The sequence below is a fragment of the Phyllostomus hastatus genome, unplaced genomic scaffold (genome assembly GCF_019186645.2).
Source record: "Phyllostomus hastatus isolate PE091 unplaced genomic scaffold, TTU_PhHast_1.1 phas_contig_137, whole genome shotgun sequence".
NCBI lineage: Eukaryota > Metazoa > Chordata > Mammalia > Chiroptera > Phyllostomidae > Phyllostomus > Phyllostomus hastatus.
In genome coordinates this window covers 9,172,959-9,189,417 of record NW_025333583.1, presented here as the reverse complement: position 1 = coordinate 9,189,417, position 16,459 = coordinate 9,172,959, and the positions used below count along the sequence as shown (strand labels likewise).

At 54.9% G+C, this 16,459-nt stretch overlaps 1 protein-coding gene across 13 annotated transcripts in view; it reads right to left on the bottom strand.

The window, feature by feature from the left end:
- TNS1 (tensin 1) overlaps window positions 1–16,459 on the bottom strand; it is a 172,482-nt gene that overhangs the window by 34,657 nt on the left and 121,366 nt on the right. For 9 of the 13 annotated variants that reach the window (XM_045852543.1, XM_045852569.1, XM_045852561.1 and 6 more), the window contains 2 exons: window positions 9,566–11,158; window positions 3,308–3,391 (listed from right to left, as the gene is read on the bottom strand). In XM_045852543.1, coding sequence (XP_045708499.1) covers window positions 3,308–3,391; window positions 9,566–11,158 — 1,677 coding nt within the window. The remainder of the gene's footprint in view (window positions 1–3,307; window positions 3,392–9,565; window positions 11,159–16,459) is intronic. The other 4 variants (XM_045852551.1, XM_045852586.1, XM_045852646.1 and 1 more) reach the window with 1 other exon arrangement.

The window sequence follows — 16,459 nt, the reverse complement described above, 5'->3', positions numbered from 1 at the left end:
GAAAGCCCTGAGCAGTGCACAGGGACCCTACAACCACCCCAGGCTCCCGGCCCTGCGAGAAGCCGCCACCTGCAGGCGCCCCTGCCCCGGGCCACGTCTCTCCCTACCCCACCAAGCCCCCCGCCCCTCAGCCCTCCCGGACAGCTTGGTCCAGAACTACCGCTGGTTTCATTCCTGGCAAAAACATTAGAGAAAAACAGACATAGCCATTGATTTTCTAATAATAATTGTGACAAAAGAGGCCCGTTCAGGAAAGGCTCTTGGGGTTTGGAACCAAGTTCAGCCCCAAGGTTAACAGAAATGCATTAGGGCTGGTTTTCAGTTCCGGCTGGCCCGGCCCCGCAGCCTCTTCCTGGCAGATCCCTGTGCCTTGGTGAAGGGTGGCCAGCCACCCTGCGTGGGAGCTGATGTCCACCCTTGAAAGGGGGTCTGTTTCAACTTGAAGCCGAATCTCGCGGAGGGACAAAGAACATTCTCGCCGGCGTGCCCAGGACACCCACCACACCCAGTGCCACCACGCCTGGAGGCAGCGCAGGACTGCTGGAGGGGCTTCCCAACCGTGGAGGACATCTGAGAGCCATCTCACCTCTCCGAGTCTCCTCCCCGTGGCCGCCAGACCGGCACACGGGAGCGTGGTCGCTCCCGATGCAGGGGAGTGCCAGAACGACCTCCCAAGAGCTGGGGCGCTGCAGGGGCGCCTCCATCTGCAGGAGGCGGAAGACCCCACGTTCCACTCCCATGGGACAGCCCCTCCCCCGCAGAGTGCCCATGGCACCCGTGACCAGCCGGGGCCTCTCACATTCTTTGAACACAGTGTCTCACTGTTGTCCCCCTTGGCAGGCCCAGATCTGCCCCTCAGCACCCGGACAGCCATGTCCCCTCTCTCTTGTCCTTCCCTACGGGAAGGGAGACGAAGCAGGGCAGAGGGGAGAGAAGAGAGCCCCATTGTTCCTCAGCCAAGCTGGGCCTTCTGGACACAGGCTGACAGCCAGTGTCAGAGCGAGAACGCCCCTCCCTCACATCCTGGAGACTGACCAATAATAAAAATAGGCCTGCTCCCCCCACCGCCCTCCTCCCCTCCACCACCCTGGACCCCAGGCCTTTCTCAGCCTCTAGGCCCATTCTCTCTCTCAGTGCCACTGTCCCTGTGTGCTCCACCCGCTGAGTGCACAGAGGCACTGCACACATATACACTTGCACACACATGTGCACACGGCCTTCACCCACCAGGAACAGCAGGAGGTCTGCGTCACCCTCAGCCCCCTGCACTGTGGCCAGCCCCTTCCCCAGCACAGCCAGAGGAGGCTCATGAAGAAAGCAGGAGAGAGGCGGTGGTGGGGCCCTGGAAGGCCTTCCCAGACAGGCTGGCGAGTAGGCCCAGCAGCAGGAGCACTGGAGTGCTCTGGTGGCAATGAAGTGTTCTTCAGGACAATAACATGCTACACTCAGAAGCCCTCTGTCGTCCTCTGAGGGCTGCTGGGCATCCCCACTGCCTGCGGGACGATGGTCACCTCAGCCCAGGGCCTCCACACAAGCCACCAGACCTGAAGAGCAGGGCGCCGGAACAGCCCCTCTCTGCCGGGGGTCCTCACTCTGCTCCCCAGCGGTGCTGCGCCTGGGGAAACAGCTGGCTCCAAGGCTCCCTCCTAACGCAGGCTGGGGCTGAAACACTAAATCCACTTCCTCTAACCCACTCACACATACTTGCTCACACACTTACACACACCACAATTCTGGGGGCTGCAGCCCTGATGCCACCAATGCACACACTCATGGCCCCGAACACCCCTGGGTCCCGTGGAGAAACGCCTCGGCATCAGGCTTCATCACAGGCCTCCCCTACAACCCACAGACCCAGCTCTTCCTTCCAGCCTTCCGATTTCCAGAAGACTGGGTTCCTCAGCTCCAGGTGGCGGGGCAGGTGTCCAACAGCATGCCGGGGGCTCCGGAAGTGAGGGGGTCCGGGAAGCCACCTGCTGGGCCAGGGCACCCGAAAGCCACACGGCGGTCACACTAGCAGCCCCAGGGCAAGCCATGCCAGCTCCCCTCAGGACAGGCCCACCACCCCAGAACTGCTCCAAACCCCGGGTTCGCTTGAACACTGCACTCCCCACCACTGGGCCGAGAAAAAGGGGGGAGGGAGAGGAGAGGAGGCAGACAGGGGCATTCTGCTAGAGCCAGCTCCCCATTATCCATGGACGGGGAGAAGGAGGGTCCAGGAGGTACCAGATACTGCCACTGGGAGTCAACTGCTCCCACCACCCCCCATAAGCCTTCTCCCAGACCTAACCAAGGCCATGGCGTGGGGCAAGCCTGAGCACCATCTTCTCCCTGGCCTGGGCCTCCAGGCCCCAGGGAGCAGGGAAAGGGTGAGGAGACTCAGCCCCTAGGCCTAAAAACCTATCAGCTCGTTTGTCCAAGAGACCAGGGTAGATGTAGTGAACTACATCACCCTCAAATAGAGCGACATGACCCTTGATGAAGGGCCCACCACGTCGGGGCACATCGAGCCACCATGCAAAACACACGGCAGGGCCACGATCCCTCCACTTCTCATAGGGGCAAACTGAGCTCTGAGTAATGAAGAGACTTGGCCAGGGTCACAGAGGTGGTCACAGTCAGGCCCAGGACCATACTCAGGGCTTCTGACTCTTGGCCATGGTTCTGGGATCAGAGATTCGGAATGAGTTCACAAGGGGCGCTCTGTCCCCAAAGAGTGCTGTACTCGGGAGTGGACCGAGCAGCAGGAGCCGGGGCACCATTCTTTGTCTTGTGCCCAGCGGCCCATGCAAAGCACAGCCTGGCACCTGCTGAGGCCCTGGCCCGGCATCCCCGGGGGGGTGCGCCACGGTGGCTGGAGAGCTGGGCTGTCCAGAGCCCTGCAAAGGCCTGTGTGTCCATGGGGAACCTGAGAGTTAGTCTAGTTACCCCAGACCCTGTTCCCAGCAGGCAAGGCCAAGGCCAAGGCCAGAAGCTTCAGGCCTGTGTCCATGCAGAAGTGGGAGCACTCGTTCATGCAGAAGGAGGGAGGAGGGAGCAGTAGGCAAGGAGAGAGAAGGGGGGTGGTAAGAAAAGGAAAGAGGGGTGGTAAGAAAAGAGGGGCAACAGAGAATATAAAGGAGATGCGAAGAAGAGAACAGAAGAAGGAAGAGAAAAAAGTGAGGAGGAAATAGAAAAATAAAGAGAGGGGAAAGTGGACAAAGGTTTAGAAAAAACAGCACATGAAGGAGGAGGGGGAGAGAGAAACTGAAAGCTACGATGAGGGCCAAGGAATTCTGAAGCGGGGAAGGGGAGGAGAGGGACCAACCAGAGAGGGAGGAAGATCGGAGCCGGTGGAGAGGAGGGTGCCAGCAGCTGCTCTGCCCCATGCCCTGCAGTCTGGCATTGTACGCTGCCCACGCCACCCAGGGGGAGCCGGCAGGGAGGGGAGGCAAGCGGGAAGGGAAGGGATGACACCAGGCAAGGAAGGCACCACACCCATGGCACAAGGAACAGGTGGACACGGGAAACATGAAAGACGCAAGGGACGAGCCATTAAACAAGACGAAACAAAACAAAAACAAAGAGAAAATCAGGATTAGTTGGTATTCCGAGTCTGGGGTCTGGCCACACACCGGAGGAAGGGTGGCAGACAGAAGAGGGGCAGGATCCAGGTTCTCGCTCCTCCAAAGGGCAGACAGACCTCCTCCTGTCCAGCAGGACACCGTGTCCCTCTGATTTCTCACCCCAGCGCGGGACCGGGAGACTTCAGTCCTGCTGCCCACAGGTCACCTGCCCCTGGCAGTCAGCATGGGCCCATCCTGGGTCCTCCTCTCCTGTCATGGTCACCTGACTCTTCCTGGCTTCAGCTGTGACCCTGCCAATCTGAGCCCAAGGATCCTACTCCTTCGCCTCCCAACCTCCCTCAGCCCTCGTTCTTCCTTCCCACCCACCATGGAAACCTCTTCTGCAGGAGCCTCTGCAGGAGCCACTCACAGCATTCCGCAGCTGCCCGAGTTGCTGGGCACCACTGAAAAGCCATTAAAATGAGCCTGCCTGGGTGCACCCAAAGGGCCTGCTATGGCATCCTATGGCATCCTGCTAATCACCCTAGCTGACTTCCAAGCCACCTTCCCACACAGGGCCTCCCAGTGACCGGCATCGCCCCGCCCTGGCTTCCAGGGACCAACGCCCTTCAGCTTGCCTCCAGGCTGCACAAGCTGGCCCACACCAGTGCCTCTGCCGGTGCCTCCCACGTTTCTAACCGTGGAACGTGTGAGGCTCAGGGACGCACACCTGGGCCTCCCCTCTGCCTGTGCTCATGTCACAGCCGCACACGGACTCCTCCCACATTCCTAAGCTCTGTCCCCTCCCCCCTGGAGCTCCTGACTTCTCTGTCCCACCAGCGTGAATGTTTCATGGGCATCTTAAATCTCACATGGCCAAAACCACACTTCTATATCCCCTCTAAGCCGGCTCTTCCTACAGTCGTACCCATCCCAACACAGGGCAACTCCATCCTTTAGGTGCTCAGGGTCAAAAACCTTATGACTTTTCTTTCTCTCGTATCCCCTTTCTGGCATGTCTATAAATCTTGATGGTTCCACCTTGAAAATACGTCTACAGGCTGAGCACTTCTCCCCATCACCATAGACACCGTCTTGATCAACATCAGCAGCCTCCTAACTGGTCTTCCTTCTTCCTTCCAGGCCATACTGATACTTCTAGAACAAGCCAGATGAAGTCTTCGGCCCAAGTCCTTCCTAAGGCTTCTCCCACCACTCTGAGTCAAAGCCAGAGATTTTACGGTCACCCACCAGGCCCACGTAAGCTGGCCCCCATTCCCATCACCTCTCCAACTTCGTGTCCCACTACACTCCCCATACGGGCGCACTCCTGCCTCAGGGCCCTTGCACTTGCTGTTCCCACCTGGTATGTTCCCTCACTGCTCTGAGAAGCTGTCCCTGACCACCCCATGTGAAGTGCAACCACCCACCCGTCCTCTCCCTATCACTGGCACGTCACTGCTTTAGCTCTGTGGCACTTACCACCCATCTGACATATCATATAGGTATTTGCTTATTTGCTTATTGTCTACCTGCACCATGAAAGCAAGGATTTTTACTTTCTTTGTTTACCACCGTTCTTCCAGAGCCTAGATCAGCACGAAGCACAGTTTAGGGGCTCATGTTGAATTAATGATCAAATGGGCCTTGATCTCATCCCCTATTTCCATGATGAAATATAAAAATAGTGTTCTCAATTCAAGCTCCCAAAGCTTAGCACCAGTATCTCCCTGTAGCTGTACCTATCCTTTATTATTTCAGGAAAAGGTAGCTTACCTCTTGGTGGAACCTAAATTCTCCACCTGAGCTCCTAAGCCTGCCCTCTCTTACTTTCCTAGAGACCTTATTCTATCGATTTCTTTCTCTCTCTTAAACCTTTTTCTTCTCCTTCTACCCTCCCTATTAAATTTCTCTCTTCTCTACAAACATTGTTGTTTCTTATATTTACGAAAAGAAAGCTCTCAATACCCTGCTGGCCTCTTTAGCTACCACCTTCTCTCCTTTTATCACAAAACCACTCAAAAGAGTAGTTGACATGCTGTCCACACTCCCTCTGCACTCACTCCTCAATCCCTCTGCCTGGCTTCCATCGCCAGCACTCTCCTGAAAATATGCCTTTGAAGATCACTAGGGCCACCTGATTGGCAAGCCCAGTGCATTGTTCTCGACCTTCCTCCTCATGACCTCTCCACAGGGACCCCTCACTCTTCCTCCTGGAAACCCTTTACTATGCTGACCTCTGCAATGACCCACAGCCCGTCTCCTCTCACCACCCCCCTGACCATCCCATTTCAATCCCTGTACGGCCTCCATTCCCCTCATGGTCATCTTACTCTGTGTTCCTTCCTTTCCACGCCCTCTGACACAGAGACATCCATGCCCACAGCTTTAAACTTCACCACTGTAAGGATGACTCCAAAATCCATAGCTCTTTCTACTCTTGCAAACTCAGATTCTGGGTATTCAATTGCCTTCCTTATATCTCTACCTGGAGGCTCCACCATCACCTCAGACTGAGCATCTCTAACCCTGAGGTCTTCATCTTACACCAAATTTGCTCTTCCTCCTAACTCCTGGCATAGTAATAGAACCATTATTTTATTCCTGTTCATAAAACCTCAGGGTCAGCTTTGATGTCTCCCTCTCCCTTACCCACTCCACCCAAACAATTTGTAAACTCCCACTAGTTACACAGCCTCCTTAGCCTCCATCTCATCTTTTTCATTTCCATGGTCAGTATCCTAACCCAGTCCCCACACCTAAGCTATCTAGTAAGCTCCTAAATCTCTCCCATTTTGCATCCTTCCTGCCCAGACCCACCAGGTACATCTTCCTAAACTACAGCTCTGATCATGGCACACTCTCCTGACTAAAATACAGCTTCCTACATTGCCATTAGGTAAGATTCAAGCTCCTTAGTCTGGTCCTTAAGACCAACCAGAGGTAGGGCCTAGGCTACCATTCTTGACTCTCCCACACAGCCTATAAGCTCTACTCTGTTCTTCAAACATTTCCCATGTTCTTCTGCCTTCACTACAAACCCTCTCTCTCCAATGACCCCATTCACTTTCAAAACCCTACCCATTGTCCAAGGCTCTGTTTAAAACCCACACTCAACACAGAGCCTTTACAGTCTCTCTTGCTGATAGTGTTATCTCCTTTCTCCTCATTCCCACAGAACTTTCTCCATGCCTCCCTTATTACAAATGACTTCATTTTAAACTTCCAGTTCTTTTTTTCCCTTACTAAACTCTAGACTCCTTAAGGATAAGATCCACATCTTATTTCCAACATGCATTGAAATCTCTACCTCTACAGACATTTGAGATCAGACCAGTCACAGAATCGGGATCATAAGATAACTTGATTGGACTCACCAACTCTGACTCTTATTTCCTTTTCTTGTCTTATTGCACTGGCTAGGACATCCAATACAATGCTGAATGATAGTGGTGATAATGGGTGTTCTTATTTTGTCCCTGGCTGTAACAGTAATGTTTCTAATGTTTCACAAAAAAGTATAATGTGTGATACAGGTTTCTGGTACCTACCCTTTATTAAGTTAAGAAAACTACCTCTAAATTATCTAAGATCTAAGCTGAAATAAAATGTAAAGAGTTGTTGGATCAAAGTGGAATGAACCCAGGACATAATACTAAGCATGGAGAACAGCCAAATAGAAAAATGAAGACCTGGGGAGAAAAGCCAGGAGAAACCAGATCAAGTTCATGGCCACGAAGAGGTTGTCCCTTGGATCTGAACTTCCTGGGTTATTCATGTTAAAGCTTATGTTCCAGCTTCTTGCAGAAACAGAATGAGCAGAAAGGAGTGGTGCTAGAAGTTTATCATCCCTGGCTCCTAGACTATTCTGACATTGATCCTGCCCATGTGCCTTTATCTACACAGGCACTGTAGGCATCATAAATGGCTACTAAGAAAGTTGTGCAAGCAAGATCTGCTGACATAAAAAATACAGTTCACAACAGGGCATGGACCAAAGAGGCCCTTTACAGGCCTGGAAACCAAATATAACTGTTCCTTCTATACATCTCATCCCTTCTCCTGACTGAGTCACTCACAGTTGGTGAAGGAAAAGGGAGCAGAGATGTACCAATAATATCACCCCCCTTCCTATGACTTCTTGGTAGCCTATGGAATTTAGAGGTTGATAGTCAAGACCTCAGAGGCCAGTAGGAGCAAAAAGGCTGAGGGGAGAAACACTTCAAGATGGATATCCTTTCTGAACCATTCAGGTATGCCTTCCTTTTGAGCGAGCTCCAGGGAAGCAATATGGAAGGGTTTGGTAAGGGGAGGAAGTTCATCCTGCTCCCCGAGAGAAAAGCTCCCTGGATCCTATCCCTCATTAGGCTAGAGTGTCACTACTCCTCAGGCCACTACCCCGACTCTACAAAATCTTGAAAGGGCTCCATTCCCCTTCCTTCAACATATCCAGGAGGAAAAAAGCATGTCTGCTGACAAAGATACTGGGGAGTCCTTATCGCAGGAGCCAAGACAGGGGAGAAAGCAGAGACATTAGCTCCATCTGGACCATCCCCATGGAGCCTTTCTGTCACTGCTAGGGTTACAGAGGTAAGTACGGATCCTGTGTTTTGGCTCTCAGATAAAAGCAATGATGGGCTGCTAGGCTGGCTCTCCAGGGGAGGTGAAGCCCCGATTGCCAGTTTCAGTGGTGTAAATACTTCCAAGATGGCCAATTTCAAGGATGGATACTTGAGCTGGGGACTGTTCTCTGCTCTGAAGTACAGAAGTAGGGTGCCCACGCCCTGACACCCAGTCCTGGGCCCAGCCCAACAGCCAGCTGCCTGCTCCAGCTACTTCCCCAAACCCACCAGCCATCCCCAGCAAGGGTGTCTCCCTCCCTCCCTCCTTGCAGTTGGCATGGTGACTCAGCTTCCTCTAAATTTAGGAAAAAGGGGTTCAGGGCAGTGTCAGCGGCCCAGACTCCTCTTCTCCTCCCTGAGCTTCCACCACCCTGTCAGCTGAGGAACTGGGCACAAGCCCCAGTCCCCAACCCCAGTCTTTGTTCCCCCATGACTGGACTTTTCCTCTGCAGTAAAATCAACCCACAGGCTTTCCCACCCAGTCTGGCTGCCCCCATGAAATGGTCATAGGCTTAGGCCCACAGGAAGGAAGGGAACCCTTCCCGTCCTTCCCAGCAAAGCCCTGGACAGTCTGCCATTTCTTGCCTTTATCTCCCCAGTAAGCTCCTCCAGTTGCTCCACTCTCGCTCCTCTCTCCAAAAAGATAAGCCCATTCATGTTTTGATAGGAAATGGAGCTTTGTTTCTCAGTGCATGCTTCTCATACAGAGCTGATCCTAAAGCAGGGATTAACAGGACAACTGGACAAGAAAGGGGACCTCGGCCTCCCTGAAACAAAGAAATATCCCAAAAGGACCCACCAGGGTTGAATACTCAGAGCTCTCTCGGGCTTTGTTATGCCTCTGGGAGGGCCCAAGAAGGAATTTGAGTCCATTGAGACCTCCCTCCAGCCTTCTCCATGCCTTCCCCAAGAAACTGAAGTCTGAGTACAGCGAGCACTGCAGGCAGCTGCAGAGAGCAACTCCTCTGTACTTAGAAGATACGCACGCCAATCTCAAAGTCACCGCCTTCAGGAAGCTTTCCCTGATTGTCCTAGGTAGTAAGTCTTGCTTTCCCCAGACTCTGAGGCTTTGGTCTCTACCTCTGTTGTGGCACACCTTGCATTCTGTTAGAATCACCTGTCCCCTCACTAGACAGTAAGCCCCTTGAGAGTAGGAACTGAAAGACATTGATCTTTCCATCCCAATGTCTGCCTTGTAGCCTAACAGACAATAAGTGCAGGAAGGGATGGCCGAGTGTGTGGGCTCCTGCCAGACTCTTCAGGCCAAAGCAGTGTCTGCTGAGTTTTGATGGCTGTGCCTGCGCCTCACCCCAGCAGGACAAACCAAGATCAAAGAGGGAAGATGTGGAGGAAGTAAGGAGGGGAATACCCAGCACTGATGATCCCTGAGGCTCTTACCTGCTACCCGATGGGCCACCAGTCCCTCCAGGTTCAAGGGCTCCTCCTCCAGAGTCCGGGATGGATCTGAAGTCGCTTCCTTTGGTGGCAGCTGAGGCTGAGTGGTGAGGCCAGGGAGAGAGGCCGGGGGTTGCTGAGGCACTGGAGGGTTGGAGGTGGTTGAAAGGAAGGCGGGCAAGGAGGAGGGAGAGGCTGGGCTCTTTGGACGGTAACTCTGGTTGGGCCCAGCTGGACACGGCTGGTAATCATAAGGTGAGTAAGACCTGCCAGGAGGGGCAGACTCTGGCGAGGCTCGCAGGGCCGTCTCGGGGGTTCCCAAGGAATGCCCACTGGGGATGTAGCCAGATCTGGACTGGGTCAGTGGATGGGACTGGTAGGAGGAGCAGGAAAGAGGCTGGGAGGAGAGTGGGGAGGCCCCTGGCCAGGCCCCAGGGACACTCTGGGACTTGTGCAGGGGGGTGGCAGCCGCAGCAGCTGGCTCCAGATCCAGCATCAGCATGTTGAGGGCTTCAATGGACTGCTCGATCTCCTGCTGGGAGGCTGCCCTTGGGAACTCAGGGAGGCCAGGCATGGGGGTCTCTGCCAAAGGCTGGGGGCTGGGCCTGCTGGGCCCAAGACTTTCCAAGTGGGCTCTTTCCTGCTGGCGAGGAGGCGGGCGAGGCTGCTGCTGCTGCTGCTGCTGCTGCTGCTGCTGCTGCCAGGAGTTGAGGCCCCTCTGCACAGCCTCCCGACTGCTTCCCCCCCTGGCCGGAGCTGGGGGCAGCTGGGGCTCAGTTTCCGGAAAGGACTGAGAGCGGAACATACTGCTGGGGTCATGGCCATAGTGGGAGGTGGTCACTGGCTGTGGCCAAGCTGGGTGGGGGCTGTCCCGCTGGTAGCCAGCTAAACCCTCCTGTGCGGAGTAGGAGGGCCGCATAGGGGCCAAGTGGCCGGCATGGGCAGGCACTGCACGGCTGGCAGACTCGTAGGGGTAGCCCCCGCCATTGACCATAGGTTCCATGGGGTAGGGCTTGTCCAGGCCATTGGTCAGTGGGGACAGGGCCTCTGGGTAGCCTCCCTCACTGGTGTTGGTGATCCCATCCAGGGAGGACAGTGTGCCCATGCTGCCCACACTGTGCCCGTCCTGGTTGGGCAGCTCATCGTCCAGAATGTCTGTCTCCCGCTCAGAAGCCAAGGCCCCACCGTTGACATGGACCTGGGCCGGGACCACGTGGCGGACAGAGGAGGGCGCAGCAGGGCCCCCCGCCAGGCGGGACCGGAGATGGTGCGTGTGGTACATGGCGCCCGGCTTCTCTCGCTCTAAGCCGAAGCCACTGAGCAGACGGTCCAGCTCACGCTTCTCCTCGGGGCTCAGGGCAGCAGGGGCACTGGAGGGGCCGGGGGCAGGCTCATCAGTCTTGTCTGTCTTGGTGGACGCGGTGGAGTTGCCCGAGTCGCTGCTCACGGACAGGGTGTGCTCCACGTGGTTGGGGGTGGCCGACAGGGCAGGACGTGTGGCGTTGACGGCCCCGGTGCTGCCGTGCAGGGAGTCCTTCTTCTTCACCTTGGCATACAGGCTCCCGTCCAGGGGCCCCTGAGTATGTCCCACAACCTCTGCAAGAGGAGGAGCAACAGACAGCGGATGTCAGTGGAAGGCGGGGACATCTTCTACCTCCATTTCCTGGACCCTGAAACCTCCTCTCAGCTCCCTGGGATAAAGCTAAGGTGACTTTTAGGACCCCAGGACCCAAGGACCCTACCCTAGGCTTTTGGGCAGAACCCATCCCAACACCAAGCTTCAGGGCCAGGCAGTGGAGCCTAGGATTGGGCAGGGGGTCCTGGGGAGTAAGACGCCCAGTCTAAAACCTGCCTCTGGCATCCTGCTAGCTTCCCATGGACCTGGAAGTTCCGGGCTAAGGTGGTGCTCAGCAAAGCCAGCAGGCCCCGTGTCAAAGGGGATACACATTCACTCTGAATGCTGGGGCCCATGAAGGTTTCTGGAAAGGGACAGGGGTGGGGGAAGCATCTTAGGGGTCAAGAACAAAAAGCAGAGGCTTTCATCAAGGAGAGGTGTCCTGTGTGTCATTTCGTCTACAGGCAGCTCTGGGGGCCCCCGTGAGCAATACTTTCTCTGAAAGGAAAAAGTGAGCGCCGGGTGGCTCAAGGCCAAAGGGCTGACTCAGGAGCGAAGAACTTGCCCCGCCCAAAGGAACTCAGTGATTTCACACCCTGTACAATCAGCAGCCCAGTTCCCAGCCCGGCACTCACACATACACAAACACACACACACGGACAAGCACCCGCAAGCACCTTCCAAGGCAGGCCCCCAGCTGGCAAAAGAAGAGAGCCCCTCCCAAATACTGCACAAACCCCAGTCCAGACACCCACAGTCACCCTCCCACACACACACGCTCACACACACAGAAAACGGGACACAAAGATATCCAGAGACCCACATGCCGACCCTGAATCACCCAAATCAAACACCCAGAATTCACCTGTATCAAACACCACCGGTGTCCCCGGTCAGAACGCATGCTGTGGGTACAAGTGTGCAAATACAAATAATAATAATGATAATGATAACAGTAGCTAATGTGCAGCCAATACCTATTAGGCACCAAACACCTGGCTACATACTTTAGGCATGCTTCGCTTCTAATCCTGTATGTCAGGGAGTGCTGTGCCTCTTTTAAAGATGGAGAAACTGAGATTCTGAGAGGTGAAACGCCATTTATTTGCAGACACATAGTACCTGGTAAAGCTGGGGTTTTAAATCAGAATTCACGTAAGACAACTGAAATAAAACTACATTAAAATCCAAGCTAATTTAAAATCAGAGCTTCAAAGGGCACACATACTTTTTATTACTCTACACTGGCTCTAGTCTCTCTCTCTCTCTCTCTCTCTCTCTCTCTCTCTCTCTCACACACACACACACACACACACACACACACACAACAGAAGGAACACATAAAAGGCAGCGATACCCCAAGATAAATACTTCAATTTAAAGCCACAAACATCTCAGAAAACACAGACTCCCGCTATGCCCAAGGATCAGCCCTCGGGCCAGAAGTGGCAGCCTCTAAAAATAAACACTCACACAGAAACCCACGGCCAAAAACAAGTGATCAGACGACCACAAAACAGGAACATCCTGATGGGCACACACACACACACAGACCACAAGCCAACTAAGTGATGTCACCGAGCGAGCGCGACACAGAGATGCCCGACGGGACACATTGTCCACACCCCCCCCCCCAGGGCTGGATGCTCTGCCCGGTCACTCAGCTCCTCAGAACCGTCTCTCTGCAGAGTTTTCCCTGGAGATCTGGGGCCTCAACCAGCAGCAGAAACCCAGTGACACAGGCCAGAGTGCTGCCGCAGCCCAGGGCTCATGGGGATGGTCCTGGTAAACAGCTCTTAATGTGGCCGCGGTGGATGGCGAGAAGGTGTGGGGGGCAGGGGACACTTATTTCCATCTCTGATGGGAGGGGCAGGGGTGGGTGCCCCACAGGCCAGTTACCTGATGGGGTCTGATGGGAAAGGGGTTTGGGCTGAGACAGGGCTGACTCTCCAACAGCCTGCCCCTTGTGCTGGGGCCCCCAAAGGCTGCTAAGAGGCTGCTGCGGGCGTGGCTGCCTCTGCCAACTCATCTGTCAGCATCCCTAAAGGGACAAGCACTGTCAGATGAGAGAGCCTGCCCCTCATGCAAGTCCCTCCAAAGAGTGCCTTGCTACACAAAAAGAAAGAGACCCTAGCCGGCTGTTTCCAGAGGAGAAAAGTACTAAAGATAAGAGCCTCTCGCCCACTCAGATTTCCAGGGGTGGTTCCCGTGAGGATGCGCCCCTCATGCCAGTTAGTGGAGGTCTGAAGAGCTGACCCTCCTTCTCGCTGTACCTGCAACACTGCTGGCCGTGGAGAAGCAGACCCATTCCCAGGCCCTGGCCCCACTCAGCAAAACATACCAGGAGATGCCAGAGTGTTCCTGCCAGGCCAGGGGCCTCCTGCATGCCCTGCACCCCTAGTCCCCCAAGCCCACGCTCACCTGTTCTGGGAAGTGGGGAGACAACATAGCAAAGCGTGGGGCATTCCATGCCTCCCCATCGGCATGCAGAAGGCCAAGAGAAGCACTGGGTGCACATCTGAGCGCACTCCCTCCTTCCGGGAGAAAGCAGACCCAATCCGGCACTTCGCTCGCTCGGGTGAGTACAAGAAGGGCTTTTGGCAGGAGAGCTAAGCAAGCATTCCCGAGGCCGGGAGGGGGAATCCACTCTGATTCCCATTACCTGATATCCTGGCCCTGCTGGCCAGACCCTGTTCTTCATTGATTTTGAAAATGTCAATATTAAGCTGATTCTGCCATGTAATCTACCCCCAAATGGGCTACTATTTGCAGCCACAACATCAGGAACGCTAAGTGCCACGCCACTAAGTCTTAGCAAGAAAATCGAAGAAGTGTAAATTGTGTAATTAAATCCCGTTTGTTTAATACAAATGGAAAGGTCTATTTCTGTCCTCAAAGAAGGGCCCAGCTGCTCCTGACCGCCCAGTGCTGGCCGAATGCTCCAGGTTGTGCTGTAGCCTTCACTGGCCATCTCCCTTCTCTTATCAGGGGGAGAAACTAAGGACAGGCCGGTCCCAGGTCTGTCCAGCCCCCGTGAGGAGGGCTCTGCTGTGTAACTCCAGCGTGTCAGCAGGACCTGTGGAGCACCTACCCCTGCCCCTCCCATCAGAGATGGAAGTTAAGTGTCCCCTGCCCCCCACACCTTCTCACCATCCTCCACGGCCACATTAAGAGCTATTTACCAGGACCACAAGAAGCCGGAATACAAGGTCGGCTTCGATCTATTAAGGCAGGAAGGACAAGAGAGAGGCAGGCAGAGGGAGGAGAGGGAGAAAGAATAAGGGAGGAAGAGTGGGGGCTTGGAGGGGTGAGGCTTCTAAAGCTGGGGGCTACCAGATCCATCTCCAAGTCCCAGCAGCCTCTAAGGGACGGCCGGTTTGGGGGGGCAGGGGGGGGAAGGACCTCAGATGGCCCATGAAGAATGAAAGTTGTACACCCAGTAGAAGGGGGCAAGGGATAGAGGGAGGAACCTGCCTGGCTGGGGCTGTGCGTACCGGCACGGATGACGACGGACTGGGAGAGCAGGCTGCGGGGGAAGCACAAGTTACACACAGGCCAGGGTGCCGAGCTCCCAGGCCCCGAGCTCCAGCCAGCCTGGACGTCACGTCTCCCGGGCCATCTCCCGGCCCACTCACTTCTCTGGGGAAGTTGGGAAGTCCACAGTCTTTTCAAGGCCCCACTTGAAAAGACTGTGTCCCCCAGTTCCCCGCAGCAGCTGCTTGAGGTCCTGAACTCCACCCTCGCTGCTGAGTCTGACTGCACCAAGGAGCCCTTCTTCCACGGCGGCCGTGGTCCAGATGTGCGAGTCATGCTCTTGGAAAGCGCAGAGGAAAATCCCCAGCTGACTTGGACGTGGACCGGCTCCCCAGGCTCCCTCCAGCAAACTGCGGAGGTGTGTGCGTGGGGCTAGAAGCACAGGGCAGGCCAGAATGCAGGAGAGGAAGGCCGTGTCTGCCCGCACACTTAATAAAGAATGCCAGAAATAAACATGGATACTCAGATGACAGGGATTTAGGAAAGTTGTTCTCTAATTCTTGTGTTCATAAGGACCTCCTCTGGGGATTGTTTAAAAATGAAGATTCTGGGTCCTTACCTCCACAAATTTTCACTCATAGATCTGGGGCGGGGCCAAGAGTCTGCATGCTCAGTAGCGCTCTGGGGTTCTGGTACGCACATGGGTAAGTAATGTTTCTCAAGGTCTTTGAGAAACCCTGACCCGGGGGCCAGCATTTTGAGCTCCGAGGTGAAGGACCCCTGCTTCTCTCACTAATGCCAAGTGGGGAGATTTCATTCACTGAGATGTCGGGACAAACGGCCCAGCCATGGAGAATGAAAGGCTGGTTGACTGACTACAAGAAAGAAGTCTCCTTTGGCGATGACTCGATGAGGAGAGACCCCTCGACATCCAACAGAAGGTCTGTTTTGGACTGTGACTGATTTGTTAAGGTCCTCGGGATGGGACACCTCATGATAAAACGTCCTTTGAGTCTACATCCAGCAGAGTAACGCTTCGCTAGAATGCATTACCCAGAGCAGTGATGACCAACCACTGCGGAGGAAAACCAGTCTTTCCAATAGGAAGAGGCACCGCGCCCACCCCGGACGCAGGTGGTTTGGAGGCAGACAGGGCCCTGGCAGGTGGGGAGGGAATCTAGCTCCTTAAACGTGGGAATGGGGCATTAAAGGCCATGTGTGTCTGGGAGGTAAGTGACCTTTGACAAAGATTGAGGCTTGGCCAAGAGGCAACCAGGAGAGCGAGTTCTGGACATCTTAACCCTTTAGCCACAGACTCTCCCCCAAGCACAGAGGGTGCCCAGCTGGGGCCAGGGCTGGGGCTGATAAGATGCAACCTGGGAGCCAGAAGATGGATCTGAGTGCCAGGGAGGCCACAGGGACGTGCTTCTGGAGAGGAGACAGAAGGGAGGCACCCCCTCCCACCCCACCCCTCAGCCTGACACACCCATCATTCAGGAGGGTGATCTCCATCTAAATGGCCGACTCAGCTTGCTCAGCCACTTAACCATGCAGGACCTGGCTACAGGGACACCCGAATGCATACATGCAGCTTTGCTGAGTGACGGGATTCAGGAGCTAAGTACCTTGAGCTTGGCCTGGCACATCCTCCTCTTTCCATTTCAACAGCTCTCGTCACCCACAGAGCAAAGCCCTACATCCCCCGTGCTGGGCACACCAGACCTCTTATCACCCAACCCTTGCCTGCCATTTGAAGCCTAAACTTCGCTGCCCTCCATACCCCAAAGACCACCCCCCACTCAACTCTC